Raw genomic sequence first — 19,336 nt, forward strand, 5'->3', positions numbered from 1 at the left:
AAGATGGAAATTAAGATTTGTAAGTTGCATCTAAATTTAACTATGCAGACAAAACACTGCATATGCTAGCCTGCTCAAGCCAGTTAGACTAAGAAACTGGAGCCCAACATAGCATCAGCCACCACACTCAACAACACTCTCAAAGCATGGAAACTCATGTCAGTAAGAAAAATTCAAGGAATTCTTATCCCATTTGTCTATCAATTTAATGGGATCTTCATCTTGAATGAGCATCTACAGGGAACCAACAAAATTATGATGTGAGCATCACATCTGGAAGACAGTTTTATGAAGCATATTAGTTCATGCACAGAGCACTTTAAAAACCTCACTTCCAAGCCTAAAAGAGAACAGTTATCAGCAAACCACTAAATCAAAAGGATTATTTGACAGTTATTTTGTTGTGAATAACACTTTCATATTTAAAGAGCTTGAAGTTAGAAAGGAGAGTTTAAACAATCATTAAGCTGGACTTCTTAGAGGAAAAGGAAGCTGAAATAAATGCAATCCACACAAGCTATTTGGGTTTCTATTTTTCACCATAAAAAAATGAATAATAATAAAACAATCAGAACAAGAGTCCTGGTGCATATCAGGCTAGAATAAAAAATACAGCACTTTGGCATTTAACTTCACAAAGTGCACAACCATTCACTACGTGATGCAGCTTACGATACATTTTGTCTTCAAGAACAGCCTTACCGAGCTGGCATGCTAGGTAACAAGAGGAGAAGAGTTAAGACATCTTCATCTGCCAAAAGATAATTAGCTAACATACAAAAATGTGCCAGCTAATTGGTGAGGGTCTTTTATTCGGTTTCGCCAGTGAGCTGCATTTCAATACTTACAACTGCCAAATGCTTGATCTCTTCTTTTCTTGCATGGCTGGATTTTCTCTCGATGCCCTACAAGAAATGAATTCCAACTTTACTGAGTAAGCATTAATTAAAAAAAGGAAAGGAACAGTGTGTAACTCTTACTTGAAAAAAACAGGATAACACATCAAAAGTATCAAAGCCTGCTTCTTCCCAATGCTATTTCTTTTCTGATCAGAGCACAATATTGCAATTCTCACTAGGTGAACCGGAGTAACACAGGAAACATCATCCACATTTACTTGCATCAAACACACAACTGGTGAGTGCTTTTCAGACAAAAGAGACAAATTTGTGTAACACTTTGCAATGAAAACAGCTAGAAGAAAACAGCAAACCATCCTAAACTCTTCTGCTTCCTACTTAATATTTTAACCATTGCTTTTTATTTTAAAACCTCTGATTCTTCAACACATCAGTGAAAAAAAATTACAAAGTGATTGTTCCTGAAGCCATAGACACAGTAACAGAGATAGGAGAAGATTTCTACAGCAGATAAAGAGCTATAGAAAAGCAAGGCATGTCTGCTTGGGAATATGTATTTTTCCTCTCAGACTCAAATGGCTCACAGGGATTGAGGACAATAGAAAAATCAAATGCCATTGTTCTGCCTGACAGCAGGCGGCACCAAATGACAGTATTACCTCTGGACATGTGGGATGTGTCAAGAACGAGCTGGGCTGAGCTCCAAGGCAGAACACTTTTGCTTTGATAATCATACCTTCCAGACAACTCAACGTTCAGGATGCAAATTAGACCAAATGACCATCTTTATTGTTTCTATTTAGTAAACTTTGCACACTTTTAAAGCTGTTGAAGATAAGTCCTTACAAATGGATTACACTCAGTCTGAAGACTGTAAGTTATTCCTGTTTTGACAACTGGGCTCACTGATTTAAGATGTGCACACACACACATCAACATTTCCTGCCCACCAAATTAATCTCATTTACAATTGCCAAGTTTTGTAAGTGTTCCAGAATGCACACATTTCTTCAAGGGATGCTTACTGCACATCATACAAAGTAGCGCATCTTCACTGAGATCTCACCAAGAGCCTATTTAGGCAATGTTAAATTATATGCCCATAACTTAGATTCATTAATAGTCAGGGTTGGAAAGGACCTTAAGATCATCCAGTTCCAATCCCCTGCCATAGGCAGGGATGCCTCACACTAGATCATGTCACCCAAGGCTCTGTCCAACCTGGCCCTAAACCCTGCCAAGGATGGAACATTTATCACTTCTTTGGGCAGCCTGTTTCAGCTCCTCACCACCCTCACAGTAAAGAACTTCTTCCTTACATCTAACCTGAACTTCCCCTGTTTAAGTTTAAACCCATTCCCCCATGTCCTATCACTACAGTCCCTGATGAAGAGTCCCTCTACGGCATCCTTGTAGGCCCCCTTCAGATACTGGAAGGCTGCTATGAGGTCTAAACTTAAAACCAAAGTTGTTCATGGGCATGTGGGGACACAAGCAGAAGGGCAATTAAGGCCTCAAAACCTATTGACCAGCTCACTCTGCAGCTAAAAAAAAAAAATAAATCAAAAGTCTGTAAAATCCAAGGAGCTCTAGGAAGAACCTTTTACCTTATCATCTCAGTCCATCGGACAGCTTCCTGAAGCTCCATCAACCTCTCCTTATACTGATTTCTTTCCATCAGAACACGGGCCATTTCAACACGAGTAAAACGCTTCCGCTGAGCAGTGGGGACATCACTCTGAACACACAAAAAAACAAACATAGGACAAACAAAGGAGCACAGTAGGGCCTTGCAGAGTCAGCCTCTGCGTTCCAGTAAGAGTCAGTTTAGGGCACAAATCCAGATTCCAACTCATCTGGGGCTTTGTAAAACTGACTTGCTTTTACCTTCCTCTCCTCCCATCCTTTGTATGTAGCATTATCTGAATAAAAACAGCTCAACATAAAGAACATAACAATAATGGGCAGAGAGGAAGGAAAGAAAACTAGATGGTGTGTTTAAGTTTACTTGTGCTCTTCAGATCTTCTATCTTTTCTATAACACAGATGAAGTTCACTACTGATTAAGCAGTAAAGTTTAGCAGCACTCAATGCATGTGAGCTTATGATGTCCCATTGTGAATTATAAATACAAAACCCCACATACACACATACACCTACATCATCATCCTCTTTAGCTTTCTGTCTTGCCTCCTCTGCTTCTGCACGAGCTCTAAATACAAAATGAAAGATAGCTGCATTAGATACTGCACTGGGGGGTTTTTAATCTGTCTTTTTCACAACCATGGCATTAAACTTACTTCCTCAGCTCTTCTTCCAGTTCCTTATTCTTCTCTTCAAGCTTTTGTTTTGCTTGTTTTACAGCCTCCAGTTCACCTTGTAGTACATCCTTCTCGCAGGTCAACTCATCCACCTTTGCTATCAAATCATTCTTCACTACATTCAGTGCATTTCTACACAAACATTTAAAATACACCATTACAAGGATGACTGTGGACTCAGTAAAGCTTCGGTCTCATTTTGTTCTTGAAGACCTACAAGTTTCTTACATAGAGCTGGTGTAACAAGTACAGCTTTCTAAACTAGGTCAAACTCTCTCCCCTCATATCTCAAACACCCAAACACATTCACAACTCTGTATTAGAAAAAAAAAAAAAAAGGCCTGATAAATCAGAACAGTTTGCTTAGAGGTTCCTCAACAGTGCTCCAACGGATTAGCTTCTGCAGCTGTAGCTGTAACTGTACAGTGAGTGGATTACACTAGGACATAGCACTGCATTTCTTGTAGCAGTAACAAAAAGCACCTTTTGCTTCCTAGATCCTTAATTTCCAGAAGAATACCAGAATTCTAGAAGAATTAAGCTATACATTTAGCCAGATAGACCTGCAGACTCAAACTACTTGTAGCACCACTGCTCTTGCAACTGAAAGTACATTTGTATAACTTCCATTTCCTGTGTATGAAGATATTAAAGGTGGAACAAAATACGACAGAGAAGGCCAGGATTTTTGTACATACTATATTCTCACTTACTTTGTCTCCAACAGCTGAGTGTTCTCCAAAATAAGGTTTTCAACCTCACGACCCATTCCTTTTTAAAGGAAACAAACATGAAATTAGCAGATAAAATGGATGCTTTTAAAAAAGCTATGTTTTGCCATTGTCTAAAACCAGCTGAATTTTAGATATGACAAGTTTGTCAGTAAAGTTGTGAGCTAGCTGAAGTTCCAGGACTGACCTACCTTCTACAATCAGTTTTTCCCTCCACCTTCTTCCCAGTCTGACTTCAATTAAAGCTTAAAGGCAACCCTGGCTAGCCACAGACTAGTGGCTAGTGCTACCTCCACCTACTCTATCCATTTTGAAGATTACAGTACTACTAAATCAAAACAACCACAGCACTACTGAGAAGTATCAGCACACAAAGCTAGGTTTAAAATGCTCAACTGTCTTTTATACCATGTTAAACACGAAAGTATACCACTTATAGACACAAGACATGCTGAATTATAAAGCTCAGATTGTAAAAGCCCTGCAGATTTCCCCAGAGCAAATGATACCTTACCAAAGAAATTATGGTCTTTAAAGCCCATGCATTCCATGTAGAGCAAAAACAAGAACAAGAAACAGTTCATGTAAGGTGTAGTATGAGCGAAGAGCAATAGAAGATTTAGACTTATGAAGTAAGAGCAAATTAAACCAAAGGCGCTACCAAAGAAATCAAAGGGCAATGGGATGTGATTAGAAGCAGGATTTATACAAGAGACAGATGTTAAAGTTTGTCACAACCATTTCTACTGGTTAGACTCTTATAAAAACCAGTAACCTAAGAAAAGTCTAGCTCATTTTTTGCAAAATAATTTAGAAGCCCAGTACTTAGAAGAAATGCGAAGCCATTCAGTAAGAGTTTCAAATCAAAATGCTACTATGGAAAATCAATTTCTCACCCTCCTGTTTGCATGCCTAAAATCAGAAAATTTGCAGGATTTAAAGAAAAAAAAATATATACAAAAAAACGATACAAACTTTCAGGCAAAAAAATAATTATTTTACATCTTGCACAGCAAAAATAATCACTACACCGATAACGACAGGAATTATGCCAATTCAATATTAACTAATGGAAAAGTTAGTGATGGAAGCCTTTTAAAATTACTCTATGAGCAGCCTTGCAAGTAAGTGTGCTAACAGATGACTTGGATATTTGGACAACAAAAAAGGGTATCTAAAAGTAGACATGCAAGCCAAAGTTCCCTCTTTTGGAATTCCCTTCTCTGAGTTTTGGATTTAAATTACATTTAATAGTGAAGGAACTTGGATCAGCTATTGCTATTTTACCAATATCTGGATAAATACTGTGCACTACACTCAAGAGGTGTTATTCAAGTGGTTATTGCTTTTTAAATGTTTCCAGTATTCACAGATAAAAGCACCTGGGATCACTTCCCACCAGGTTTCAACCCCCTCTATAATGCAAGAACAAAAATTAGAAAGCCAGAGTGCAAAGGCAAAAAAAATATGTTACCAAGCAGGGAAAAAAATGCAGAGAATGTATTTGATGAGCGCAGCAGCCAAGAACAGCCTAACTGCAGAAGCAACAGGTTTCAGAGAACTTGTGTTAAGAAAGAAGCATACACACCAGAATATTCCCCTGGGTATGCAGCCCAAGAGAAAACAGATTAGAGAATCCCAATTAACTACTTGGACAGAACTCCAAACTGAAGTTTAATGCTTTCTTAGAACAGATCCAAATGCTCACAACACACTGGTTAACCTGGTTGTACATGGGGCTCTTAAGTAATAGAGAGTAATCTGGACTATGGTTGTGCTCAGTGAAATGATGATTGTATAGTAAAACTTTTAGACCAACACATTCTACATTATAAATGCAGTTATAACAATATGCTCATTTTGCACACACTGCAGTAGCTTAATGACAAAGTAGTCAGTGACAACATTTTGACAGGTTACACTAAAAATGTTATTATTTTTGCCCACGGAAAACAAAGCATTTACTATCAAGAAGTCCTGACAGTAATTCTATTTCTTTATACAATTAATCACATAGCTAATGGATGGAAGTTAGTATTTCCCTAATATCTGCATTTTTGCATGCAGAATGTGTTATTAGTTGCTCATGTGACAACAGAGTGCAAGAGGTTTGGATTAAGTTATGTTCCAACAAGGATGTGATGGTCCTCAATGCTCAAGCCAGCAGAGTGACAAAGAAAAGCCATCTCAGACTGGAGAAAGGCCCATTACTCCTGGTGAGTAATACTTTTCAGAAACATCACCTGCTTGATGTAAAATAAGCTTCTGGTGGAACACTGAACAACCAGAAATACAGATTGCACACACAACAGTTCTAAGTAATACTACTGACCATCTGTATTTCTGCTGTGTCAGACAACAGAAGCCAAAGGCTGATTTTCTGTATACAACCCATTTCTAAAACACACGAGTTGCATTTGTATTTCATGCATTCCATAGTACCAGCTTTCATCATCTCAAAATAAGGCATGAACATCAATATGGCCAGAAATATCTTGTCATGTTGTTTACAGAAAGATGTTTTTAATGACCTTTTCACTCCTGATCAACTCATATTCCCAAAACTTATATTTTGTTCAGTCAGCACACAAGTAGCAGGGGGAAAAGTGTGGGTTTCCCCTCCCCTTCCAGTTAATGGCTTGATTCTCAAATTACCACGACTGCGTTCTGCTGCAATCCTCTCTTACAAGTTAAATTCCATACAGAGGTGATAAAGCCAGGCCATTAAAGACTGGGCACAATCTGCATTAAACTACTTAAAGCCAGTTCAAGGCAGACATCCTCGCTCGAGATAAAAACCCTTGTGTCAGAGAACAGAGGAAAAACTGAACAGAGAATACCACAAAGAAGTGCACCAAAAGATTAAGGCTGGTATCATTATATTGAAAGAAAGAACAAACACTTTCTTCTGCTATTTTGCATTCCAATGACCATCTTAAGATGATACTCAAATGATTTTAATGCAAATGAATCCTAACAGTAAATCCAGCAAGGATAATTAAGCACTCCACTAACAAGAAAAGTTCCTGTAAGCTGCATCTTTAAATAACCTTTCTTACCCAGTAAATCTGCACCTTCATCCACATCTCCAATTAGGCCAGAACCAGCAGATGACAGCTCTTCAAAGAGTGACTCTGTGTTACGGTCAAATGCTTTGTTCTCTATGCCTTTGGTAGGGGTGCTATTCAAAGAATTGAAACAAGACATCAAAAAGCAGAAGGAAAACATTCCCAGAATGAAGAAAGCTTCATCTCTGGTTTTACCAGTTCATTTGTTACTCCTCAAAAAAAATCCAGAAGTAAAATTCTCATGAGCTTTCAGTTGGCTGAGAGTCCTAGATTCTATTTTCAATTATTACTTTGGCATCAAGATCCCAAACTTGAGGTAGCTGCTGATATTGAGCTGCTCAGGAGTTTAATAAATTAAAGCGTATCACCTTTAGACATATAGAAATTCAGCCCTGTCAGGACTTAGTCAGCCCAAATGCCTGAAGAACAAACAGCTCAGCCAAACTGAAGGTCATTTAATATAACAAGAATGCAAGAGAACCAAACAGAGATCAAAATATACCTCTGGACAGAAAAGGGGCTCATTTCACACAACAATTTTATGCCATTAACCTTCAATATACAAGGTAATTTCTCCCTACCTCATCACAGGAGTGAAATACACAGACACAATGTATTTGAAGGACTTGGGGCTAGACCCTAAATTTTTTCCAGGGTTGCCTAAAAGATCAGGCACCTCACACACACTATTCAATCAGCATTTGTGCATTTATTTCATGGGGCTCTAGAGCTTAGGAAATAAATGTCATACTTCACAAGGAAAAGCCTGCAAGGAAGCAGACTCAGACAAATGCATTCTGCTAACAATGGGATTCCTCCATCAGAATCTGATGAATAAAAGCTGTAACCTTGGAAAGTCAACCATAAGTCCAGATTTTAAAGACATGGGTGAAAGCACAAGGGCCCAGCTTGGAAACTGGTAGTACCTTGAAACCTGGATCTACTGAGAAAAGGCCTTTTAGTTAGACCCTTTGCTCGAAATACAGAAAGAATATGTAAACATTCTTAAGTGAGCTGTAATATGAAATACCCTCAACATTCATCAGGTGTAGCAAGAGAATAAAGAAGTGCTGCTGTAGTTAAAAGCGCAGAAGGAATTTGGGGAAATAAGGCCACAGAGGTAGGAGATTCATTATATAAAGCATGATCTGAGTCTGGTAAAGTTTCTAAACAAGTCACAAGTTCAAAACTGAAGGCCGGTACCTTCTAAAATTGGTCTTCCCACTCACATCATAACACACAACTCACCTAGAGCCCTTATATCCACTGAGATCTTTATCCATATCCAACTCAGGAGTTGATTCAATGATTGCCTGAACTTCAGATTTTTCTTCATTTTCATTTCCACCTAGGGAAAAGCAAGTGGTACATCTCCATAAACAAGATCACCACCACTTAACAACATTACCTACATGCAGTTGTTATTAATTTATCACCAACTTAGTCAACTTCTGTTCAAGGACTTACCAAGGTAATTAAGACCTACAGATTTTGATAGTGCAGACAGTGGAATTTCTAAGTATCTCCTGAATTTACCATATGTCATCCAATGCCAGTTATTTCCCACTACGTCTGCAACTAAAACCAAGCAGATGTCTATCATCTCATGAATTTTTATGTCTAGATGAGTGTCACTTCTGTTGTTTACAAGGAAATGTCATAAATGATTCTTATTCTAGAAAAATAAGGGCTAAAGCTACCCATAAACAACAGACCTGTATCTCTTACCAAAAGTCTGTATTCCTAAAACCAGAGTCAAAAATGATTTCTCACTTGAGACACAATAATTAAGGTATTTCGTAACAGACTAAATGAGGTCCTTAGGAAACATACACTGAAGAGTTAAAGCAGCTCACCAGTGGACACATTTCTTGTCTCTTGAGCTACCTGTACTTCAATATTCTTGCCTATGTCCAGCTTTTCATTCGGCATATCTGCACCCTTTGCAAGCCCTTCAACATCTTCCTTCTGAGGAGTTTCAGCAGGCAGTACAGGTACATCTGAAGCAGCTGTGGATGCTGGAGTAGTACATTTTGAGGCTGCTTGGCTAACATCAGAGAGCTCATCCTAAAATACAGCAATTACCATTAAAAAATGAACTCAATTATTAGAAGAGTTTGGCATAGAAACTGAAGAACAAATACCAAAATTACTGTATTTTACTAAAGAATATGCAAACGCAAAGAAACAGGAATGGGAAGAATAAGCCAGTACTGCCAGATTCATCTTTAGACTATAGCTGTTTCACTTCTATTAGGGAGGTTATAGCCACATAAAACATGCCCTTGTTTTTAATGCCAATGTTTGACCTCAGCTGATAACAGTCACAACTTTATGGTGGTTTTCTGGTAAAGTCTCCTAGACAACAGGCAGTATTCCCACATTAGTAATCCTCCTAGCTGCACAATGAACTGCTCAGTCTTCCCAAAGCTGGTATCAAATCAATTTTGCTGTATGTGCATGATACCTTCAAACATCATCTTAAAAGTAAACATTAAAGCACTGATGCAGAACAACGACTTTACTGATATACATGTCTAGTATTTGCATTCAGACTGTTTTTACATGCTTCCCAGTCTTAACTGTAAGCCCTGGATGACATTGGGAAGGAGACACTGAACTGCAGTGACTGCTTGTCTGGTTGAATTCAGATCAACTGTGGAATATTGGTAAACAGCTCCTCCTTAGAAGCCGATTACTGGCAACAGTTTACATGTCAGTGACAGTGCATCAAGAACCACAAGTCTGGCTATTAATCTGGCTCCTGACTCACTATTATGACCATTACTCAGACAGGGCTGCATCAGGCACTGTGGTCAAGGGCAGGTGACTGTGTTTGACATAACTAGAGGCTACTACCTTATATTACTAACAGACCTCTTCCGCAGCTTGTCTACTCTCATTCACATTTTACCCCTCATTCAGGACCAGAGCCACACCAGCATGCAGAGGTCTTGATTATGACAGACATAACATCAAACGAGTTCACTGCAGATATGAAAAACTGGTGTGTTTAGGCCAATATTTTCTAGCATACAGAGTTAGAGGAATCTCCCTGGTAAAGATCAAGGTGTAGCAAGAAGGCTGGTATGCGCAAAGTGAAGGCAGGATGGTAAGTTTTGATAACAGGTTCTTTTAGGGTCTTGTTAGGGAACTGGAGGTGAAAGCAAAGCTCCCAGACATGTCTGTGACATTTCAAGACAATGTATCTGTTGGCTCAGGAAACCTGAACTTGGCAGGAGTGAAGCAAGTTTAGGTTTTATGAAGCACAAATTCATCGTACTGCCAGCATCCCTTTTTGAGAAGGAAGGGAAACTGAATTTTAAGGCTATTTAAAAGAAAATAAGGTAAGACCTGCATACAGACACACATTTCCCCATTTGTACACAGTAAAATGTTACCAAGAATTAAAACGTCAAAACATTTACTTTTGGAACTTCCTGGAAAGGTAAGACTTTAATTCATGGGGGTAGGCAGGAAAACACACATTTATGTTTATCAGCATCAATATAAAGCTTTTATCCTATAATGACATCCCCACATGGAATTTGCAAGCCCTAGACACAAAATTCAGCATTTCAAAACCTATCAATTACTTCCAGGTTTCATCCTTTTTTAGTAAAATACAAAAAAACCACAATTAATAATATTTAATACTGTGACAAAGTTATTAAAAAATACAGTCAAATAACAGATGCCCCTAAATGCATCTCTCAGTGTGGCCCTTTAAGACAAAAAAGGAAGGAAAACTACACAATTTACTCAATTGCCTCTTGAGTTGGTGAAGTTCAGCCACTGGATAATGACTCATACTTCAGCAAGCACATACAGGAGGGAGGAAATGCTACCCCTCACCAAGGGACTCCAGAGCTCACACAAACAAGTAATAAAACCTCAGTGGAGCTGTTGGCTCTGTTCAAACATTTCTACATCTTTGTATTCCGAAAGCATCCACTAACTGATGCAGCACAGACTGATCACTGACTTCCAACACAAAGCTCAAGAAAAACAGCTTGATAGCACAAGAGAAACCAGCGAAGAGAATGTTCTTTTCCTCACGGGAATTCCAAATAATCCCATCTATTTTACATTCCTGACTACTGCATTTTTTATTTTGTTAGCTAACTCTTGGAAACTCTGCTGATTAAACAATCATGAATGTTTGTCCTACAACTAATGAAAATGAAGCACAATTCCATTAAGTGACAATGAATTAATCAAAATTATCTCAAAGCCTAAGCATCTGAAAGTCACTGCTATGTTGGCTTAGCAAACTGGACTTTTTTGGCAATGCTGCCAAAGGACTTTGCCTGAAAAAGGACAATTAGTTTAAAAATTAGATAATGAAATCTGAAGTAGCAGCTCATCCGCAATGCTTTGCAGAAATAAGCAGAGGAGAATGAATGGTAGCTAACTGTACTGTTGTCTTACAACGATATCCAGCAATGTCACTACTATATGAGCTACAGAGTACTCTGTCTTTTCCGTCTGCGTTTCTCCTTACACCTTCTCTTTGTGATACTTTTAGAAGAGACACCATTAATTAAATGTTCATGCATGAAAGCAAAACAGATGCCTCAAAGCAACAGAATCTTGCTTGTGCCTTATACTTCATGTTGAAAGTATTCAGAGGAAATGAAAGTATTAGGAGAAAAAAGTTTCAAATCCTGGTTATGACTTCAGAAGTACTGTACATTCATCTAAAACCAAAGATGCTATTTTGGACCTAAGCAACTTACCCTAACTAGGTTTGAAAGATAACAGTCTGTGCTGTGAATTCTCCTTTAGCAGTGCATTATCTTTAGAACTACACCAAGAAGCCCATTTTGACAATATATAGTAACCAATATGATTTTCTCAGGGGACAGGATGGGATCAGAGAATTCCCTTTATACCTTACCTCCACCTACTCTGAAGTTGTATTTCAGTCAGCTCTTGTGAAGTCTGTCAATCTATTGATGTTAACTGGTGTAGGACAAATTTAAGATACAAAACTGGTCCTAGCCGACAGCTTAAGTGACAAACTTTTTGATCCAAACTCCTTTTTATTACTTTGCTATGGTTATAATTAACCATTACTTATACTTCAGATTATCTCCCTATGACCTTTAGGAGAAAAAAACCCTGGGTTCCAATGGTTCAATTGTGGTTAGCTTTTTAAGTCTTATCAATTTAATATTTTCCTACTAGGTATGAAGTTCACCCAGGAGGAAACTCCCCTCAGCTGACTGCCTTTTCAGAACTAACAGTACATTCATAGTTTTCCAAAGAAAAAACCCTCATTGACATAAATACCTAGGGAGACTTTACACATTGTGGGGTTGTTCACCATCCTGCAGCTCCCTCCTCCCGCTGTGTTTTAGTGCGCCCTAGTCCTGACTGCTGGATTCATCACACTCCAACATCACTCCCCCATTTTTCCATGTCTGCAGCTTGTTCTATGCCACCCGCTCACTGTTGGAACACTGAACAATTGCAGGAATTATGGCCAAGCTACATGTAAGGGAAATCACAATCACTGCCTAATTTAGGAAAGTTAGGTCATTCTCAGCTCTGTGGTATACCTACGCTCTATGCCTGATAGTAACAGAGGCTGCTTTAAGAGTACTGCCTGCATAGTAGTCAAAGCTTTCCTTCTAAAACAGTATTAAACCAACAGACCTGTTTACAACTATCTGGTTACATATCTAATGTGTAAAGAACAAGTGACTGACCTTTTGGAAAGGTTCCTTAGAAAGAAAAAACCCACTCCTATGAGTAACAGAAGTAGCCCATATTACCACTCACTTGGAAAACGCAACCCAAGCTCTGTTTCTTCCAGTAAGCTCCTTCAAAGCTCATTTAAGCAAGCAACATACTTGGCTCATACAAAAGTGATTTAGGGTTTTCTGAGCTCCCCTTCAGTTTGCTTTCTTTCCTCACCAACAACCTATAACCTGTTTATGGGAGCTTCTCCAAGCACATAAGGCAACCAAGCTGAGTGCTCACCTTCAGGCTTGTGTGGGACCGTGGCTGGCTTAGCTCATGGAATTTCCAGTGCTCTGACCCAGGCGTTTCCCCTGCTTCTCTCTGCGTGTCAGGCGTAAGCAGTGCATCTCCTGGAGGTAATGGGAAGATGCCCAGTGATATTGGACGCTCCTTTCTGTTTGAAAGAGAGAGACAGGTTTCATCAGCCATTTCAGATGTCACACTATTGATTCTCCTGTACACCTCTGAAACCAGCTGGTAAGTGGTAAAGTTATAGGTTCAAACATTCATACACTGTGCTTTATTAAATATACAATGTACAAACTGAATGCTATTACAGCATCATTTCACATCATCTGATTGCAAATAGTCTATTCCATGGCTTTAGATAGCAGTTATTGATTGTACTGTAGCTAATCTATAGGAAACAAAAGTTGTACAGAATTGCAATACAAAGGAGCGCAAGATGAAACTGCTTCCTTATTTCAAACTATGGTTTTTAGCAGCCACTCTTAAAAAGACCTTTTTGCACATTTTATGCAAGATACAGTACCACATAACTGCTACAACAGGCAACAGCCAAATCCTTAACTGAAGCATTTGCTGAAGTTGTAAAAAAAAAAAAAAAAAAAATCAGCCTGAAGTCCAACTCTTCTGAAAATGTATGGCATTTTCCTCCTGAAGATCATAGGAATTACATGGATTTGTATAACTGAAAACAACTGGATTAAGGAATTACAGATGTTAAAAACTAGCACAGCCAAAAATTGTGCAGTCTTAACCCTCTAACTTCACTCTAAAGCTATATAAAAGCTTGTGTTAGAAAGGCAAATTACTTCATCTCAACTCTTCACCATCTCTGCTACCTCTATCACTCCAATGTAACAAATAATGTTTGGAATTCCAAAGTTTCATATATTGACCCTCTAAAAAAGAATATCCCCAAGTCAATCTTGCCATCAGTAGCGTGACCAGTGAACAAAAGGATTAATTCTTCCTGCTAGCAAGAGACAAAAACAGTGTGCAGAATGCAATTCAGAGGATGCTACAGCCAGCCCTGAAAAGGAAAAATACCAGCCAGGCATAGAATTGAGATAAAGCAAATTATTTGTTCAGTCAGAACAATGAAACACAGAAGAAAGGACTGTAATCAACTAGCACAGCTCTAAGGATACTGAAGACAAAGATAAAAATGTGCACAAGTGATGGCAGAAAATTATGCTTGAGAAAACACTGCTTGTAAGTACCCTGCAGAGATAATCCAAAGTATTAAGATAAGTGAAATCTCACATTTCAGCATTATAACAGGCAAATAACAACCACATATACTTTCTTTTGCAAGGCTCTTCACGAATGAAACACAACCTAGGTAGAATTCTGTGCAGAATTAGTACCTGCATATAAATTATATACAAAAACATTACAGGGAATATTGAAAAGCAAAAATTCCTATAAATTTCATTGGGTTTGTTTTTTTTTTCCTGTTACATAAAAGAAAAGGTAGCCAAGAACAGATTGTATTCAGCAATCAAGCCATAAACTCCTTTTGTTAATTTTACATCACCAAGAAAACAATGTTCAAAGAGCAAACCAATTTTAATTGCATGAACCTTTCCAGTACAGGTATAACAAAGATGCTCCTTGTCACAGAAGTCTTTGCAACTAATTCTCACATCACATATGTTGGCCTTTCATAAATATTATTTCAAGTTAGGTCACTGATTTGGAGGTGGTTTAGCAAAGTAAAGCAAGATCAGTCAGGATTAGAAAATAAAAAGCATCAGATACTGCTCAGCACCTGCAAATTAAGTGTGCTGACAAGTCACCATGAAAAACAGCCACAGAACTAAAGAGAAGCTGATTCCAAGGGTTCCTGCTATTGTAACAGGCTCTGCTTTTCTTCAGGTTTCCCACCACCCTCATGTGTGTGGGGAACAAAAGACACGCCACACAAGCTTAGATTATGTCAAAAGACAGCCTGAAACCCTTTCATTGGTTAAGGAATCCAGCAACAAGAGGAGGAAAAAGCTGCCCTTCAGGGGCAGAGAAAGCCGGTGATAAAGCGCACATTGTGCATTCGCCCTGGGAAACGCCTCCCAGAGCAATGGGTTCAGAGCAGGCAGATTTGCTTACTTGCAGGATATGCCACAAAGCCCATCTTCTTTGTGGTCTTCAGAAGAGGGAATTTAAAGAAAATGAGTGACAAAAAACACATTCACAACTGACATTTGCCTTTTTTATGGAATAGTTTTAAATCAATTTTATACTGAACATATTTTGATGTGCTAAAACACAGTTCAGGTGCGCTGCAAGGCGATGAAGTAAATGAAATTTGAAAGGGGGGGGGTTAATTTGGGAATGAAGGTTATTATTCGTGTGTCTGCATTAGAAGAAATTACCCAATTCAACTGAAGCAATTTCAACTTATTTCCCTGGTTGGTGGCTGGGAAGCAAAGAACCCCTTGTACTCCCCCAGTGTCTGAGAAACACCTTGAAATACAGCAGCAAGCAGGAGGCAGGCACATGTTTTTAAAGTCTAAACTAATATTCTGAAGTGAGGTATTGAAGCATTTAGGACAAGCAACCAGATGCTGTGTTATAAAACCTGAAAAACAGAAACGATTCTTCTACAATTAGATTCCTTCATCCTATATTTTTATCTTTTTTAAATGAAGACTAAGGAACTGCATCCCAATTCCTGCAATTCCTAAAAGCAATTACTAAGGGCGGGAAAAAACATTGCTTCCCCAAACCCCTCAAACCCATTATATATTCCCTACGGGAACAAAAGCACATTGCAAAAACCCCTATTTCTTAAGCCATCTGCCTGCTTAAATACAAAATCTAATAAAAGTTACTGAAGCTCAATATTTTGTTTTGCTTTTTTAGAGTTGGTGGTTATTTGTTTCGGGTTTGGATTTCCCCCCTCCTTTTAAGCAAACACAGCCTTACCAACTAGATCAATCTATAGAGTTATGCTTCAAATTCATTGTATTTCTTTGTATTTAAATATTTATACATGTTTATTTTCAGTTATTAATAATTGGTATTTCTTTCATCTATTGATTGGCTTTTAACCTTTGGAAGAACTCTTCTGTGCCGGGAGATCGACATTAAATGCATCTACTATAGAAAGTCTACATATACCATGTATTAGTCACACAGCTCTCAGAGAACACTCTTTTCCCAGTATTTTCCACTTTATACATAAGGTTTACGATTAAATTTACAACCGCAGTTAAAGTATGTCAGGTTTTCAGGTCAGAAAGCTGCATTTTAAAACTTTTCCAGCTCCTCTCCATTTGTAATTGTAGCAGTAAACCACATCAAGATTACTTTTGGTCACAACATTCTAATGCATCTCTGCTACTGCTCCAGGCAACTAGGACAAACAGAACATAACTTGAGGGGGGACAGAGTTGGCAACTGGCCATACAAGTACAGAAAAAGAGGAGAGGATAACATTTGGCTGAACAATAGTGAACGGGCTTCAATAGCTCTGATGCTTAAATAAAGATTTTCTTTTTGCCCTCACCAACCAGTGATCAGTTTTCTTAAAACTAATATGATCAACTAATTTCTGCGGGTTTGTGATCATCAATTAACTCATCTTACATAGGTGTTCACACTGTAAAAGGTGAAATTTAATAGTACAAGGCCACAGACTGCATACATTTATGGCTATCAAAACCAGCCACGTACCTGACAATACACTGAACAGGAGCTTTATCCTTGACATTATTGCAGCTTTTTCTGCAGGTTACAATAAACCATTGTAATACCTTTCTAAGTGATACACATAAACTGACCTTGTACTTACTTAAAAGGCAATGAAATCTGAGTGTATAAAAAAACCCTATATTGCTATATCCCAGTCCATAAACAAGTTTACAAAAGAATTTGGAATCTATACACAATTGACATCTCTAATTTATCCTTGCTCTTTCTGTATGAAAGGAAAATTGAAAGCAGAGAACATAGAGCACATGAAGCCAAGGTTCAGTAGGGCAGAGTACCTGAGTATCCTTGGTAGGTTCTGCGTCAGAGCTGGCACACCAGTAGAAATAGAAAAGTGCACTAGCAGCAAAACCGAGAGAGACACCAGGATAGCAGAATTAATGACCACCGCCCCGCCAACGAAGCCAAACACAAATAGCAGCATGCATCCAGGATTCATGGCGCTGTGCTGGCATGGTGAAACGCCGGAACCGAGAAGGCTACACAGGGGCCGAGGGTGTATCTTTGTAGGCAAAGTCTGTCATTCAGCCGCTGCCACAAAAACAATGCCATCAGCAGCAGCTTTCTACTCTTCTGCAGCAGCTCCAGAGCAATGACATCACCGCTCTCCTCCCCCTCGCAGCATCGATGCAGCAACGCAGAGACACAGCCAGCCCTGGAGTTATTCTCCCCTCCTTCCACGCAGAGTTCATAGGCTAGAAAGCTTCAAAATCTGCATAATATATTCACATCAAGCCCTTAGAACAAGCGGGTCTCACGATGCACACCTCCACCAACCCGTACACAAAGCCACGGCAGGATATCCATTATTTTGGGACAGCTGCTGACATTTTCCCTGCCTACCTGAATGCAAACACTCCAAAAAGCCAAAATCGTTTAAGGCTGATGTACAAAGTGTATCTCGACGTTTAACAGTGCAACAGCAAAAGCCTCTTTCTACTGATTTCTACACTATTCTCTTACCACATTCCAATCATACAACAAATCTTTCCGATTCAGCCAAACCGTTGTTGTAGGATTAAAGAACAAAGTCTTGCAAACACAAATGAACGGATTTTTTCTCTTTCATTTCAGGGTGAGAGCACAGTAAATAGCTTACCTAATTCTACTGTGCGGTGTGGATTCGAGCTGATCACCCCCTGTTAGCTGATGAAGTTTAGTTCTTTCCAAGTGCTCCATGTAATTGTGAATCATCTGTTTAAAAGGAGAGAGAAACAACAAGAAATATTTAACTACATCTCCTTGTACTACAACCACGTAATTCTTGGCCAGTACAATATAATCTCCCCTGTAATGCTAAAAATAGTAAAGGCATTCAGAAGCATTAAAGCAATAGGTGAAAGAGCAGCTAAATTATGCAGTGTGTAAAACCACAAACCAGAAGAGAAGCCCATAATAAATAAATTGGGGAACTTACTTGTGCATTCAAGCACAGGGAACATCTTAAGGGCACACAAAGTGCATGTGATATTACAAAGGGGTTTTGAACAGAAGTACCATGGTCAAATCCATTTTGGAGGCTCTTTAAGACCTCTCTATCTGGCAGATATTAACATTTATTGTGTGACACAAGAAGCCTACAACCTAATTACAAAGTACTGTGAAGGTCAGACAACATGCACCTCAAATATTAAGCATAATGAATTCACAATCTAAGACTCAGGTTATTTCTGTTGGCAGAAATTTGAAGTCAGCATCTCAGGGCGGGGGGTGGGTTGGGTTCTGCTACATTCAAGTAAATTGAAGCTTTCTGTATTTTCTAGAAGTGAAGTCTGGTTTTACATCATCTAAACTGACATCTCAAAAAATGAGCGAGTGCAGGTGGATTTTCAGCACTGAAGAGTTTTTCTTGCTCGCTCTTTCTCTTACCAGGGAAAGCCCCAGGCCGACATGCTAACTCTTGCAGTCATGACTTATTTAACAGACCCCGACTCCAACCAGCCAAAGGATGATGCTACTCAGCGTGTAACTGATCCAGGACATGCACTGAGAGAAGTTACAGGTCCTGCATCACTCCAAAAGGTTAATTTGGACATACATGTCCTTGAAATCAAAGCTGGGAAAGCCCGAAGAGAAGCCTGTATGACACTTGGTATTTTTAGCATTTCTGCACTCACATTCACAGATGAATAGGGCACTCAGCACATGAGAAAAAGAACCAAATCACAGGTGCACTGAGGAAGATTTCAGTGTACTTTTCTTTCTGAGAGGTATTCAGGTTGTATCTTAATGGCTTCCTATGGAAAAAAAATACCTATTCCATAAAACTAATGTCTTCTGCTATTGTAGAGAGACTATACACACACTTTTAGGAGAGCTTTATTAACACAACCAGTGTTACATAACCTTTCATTCTGGGGGCAGTTACAGTCATTAGCACTAAATTCAGCAGGACCTGGAAACCTGCATCTCCACGTTAGTTTCAAGTCAGGGTTGATGTGTCCGAAGTCCATAAGCTTGACCTTCAGATGCTACTACCTTCAGTTACCATCAGCTTCTCCACAAACACTGCTTGCCAGCATCAGCTGTACGTGAATATATACTCAATATTTTTCTGCTGGAGTGAACTGGCTTAAGATACCCTGATTGATGGAGAGTCTATAAAACAAGTACTGGTTATGTACAGATCCTGGTTTTCCCAGCATTCACCT

At 38.9% G+C, this 19,336-nt stretch overlaps 1 protein-coding gene across 7 annotated transcripts in view; it reads right to left on the minus strand.

Moving 5' to 3' along the window:
- The window catches only part of SPAG9 (sperm associated antigen 9), a 64,018-nt gene that overhangs the window by 19,382 nt on the left and 25,300 nt on the right, over window positions 1–19,336 (minus strand). For 5 of the 7 annotated variants that reach the window (XM_065693240.1, XM_065693239.1, XM_065693243.1 and 2 more), the window contains 10 exons: window positions 17,785–17,879; window positions 12,969–13,122; window positions 8,837–9,047; window positions 8,229–8,328; window positions 6,972–7,093; window positions 3,895–3,952; window positions 3,161–3,313; window positions 3,021–3,072; window positions 2,468–2,598; window positions 849–905 (listed from right to left, as the gene is read on the minus strand). In XM_065693240.1, the coding sequence (XP_065549312.1) occupies window positions 849–905; window positions 2,468–2,598; window positions 3,021–3,072; window positions 3,161–3,313; window positions 3,895–3,952; window positions 6,972–7,093; window positions 8,229–8,328; window positions 8,837–9,047; window positions 12,969–13,122; window positions 17,785–17,879 (1,133 nt within the window). Of the gene's footprint in view, window positions 1–848; window positions 906–2,467; window positions 2,599–3,020; window positions 3,073–3,160; window positions 3,314–3,894; window positions 3,953–6,971; window positions 7,094–8,228; window positions 8,329–8,836; window positions 9,048–12,968; window positions 13,123–16,963; window positions 17,138–17,784; window positions 17,880–19,336 lie in introns of those variants that run through there. The other 2 variants (XM_065693245.1, XM_065693244.1) reach the window with 1 other exon arrangement.

The sequence above is a fragment of the Lathamus discolor genome, chromosome 13, assembly GCF_037157495.1.
Source record: "Lathamus discolor isolate bLatDis1 chromosome 13, bLatDis1.hap1, whole genome shotgun sequence".
In the NCBI taxonomy this organism is placed as follows: Eukaryota; Metazoa; Chordata; class Aves; order Psittaciformes; family Psittacidae; genus Lathamus; species Lathamus discolor.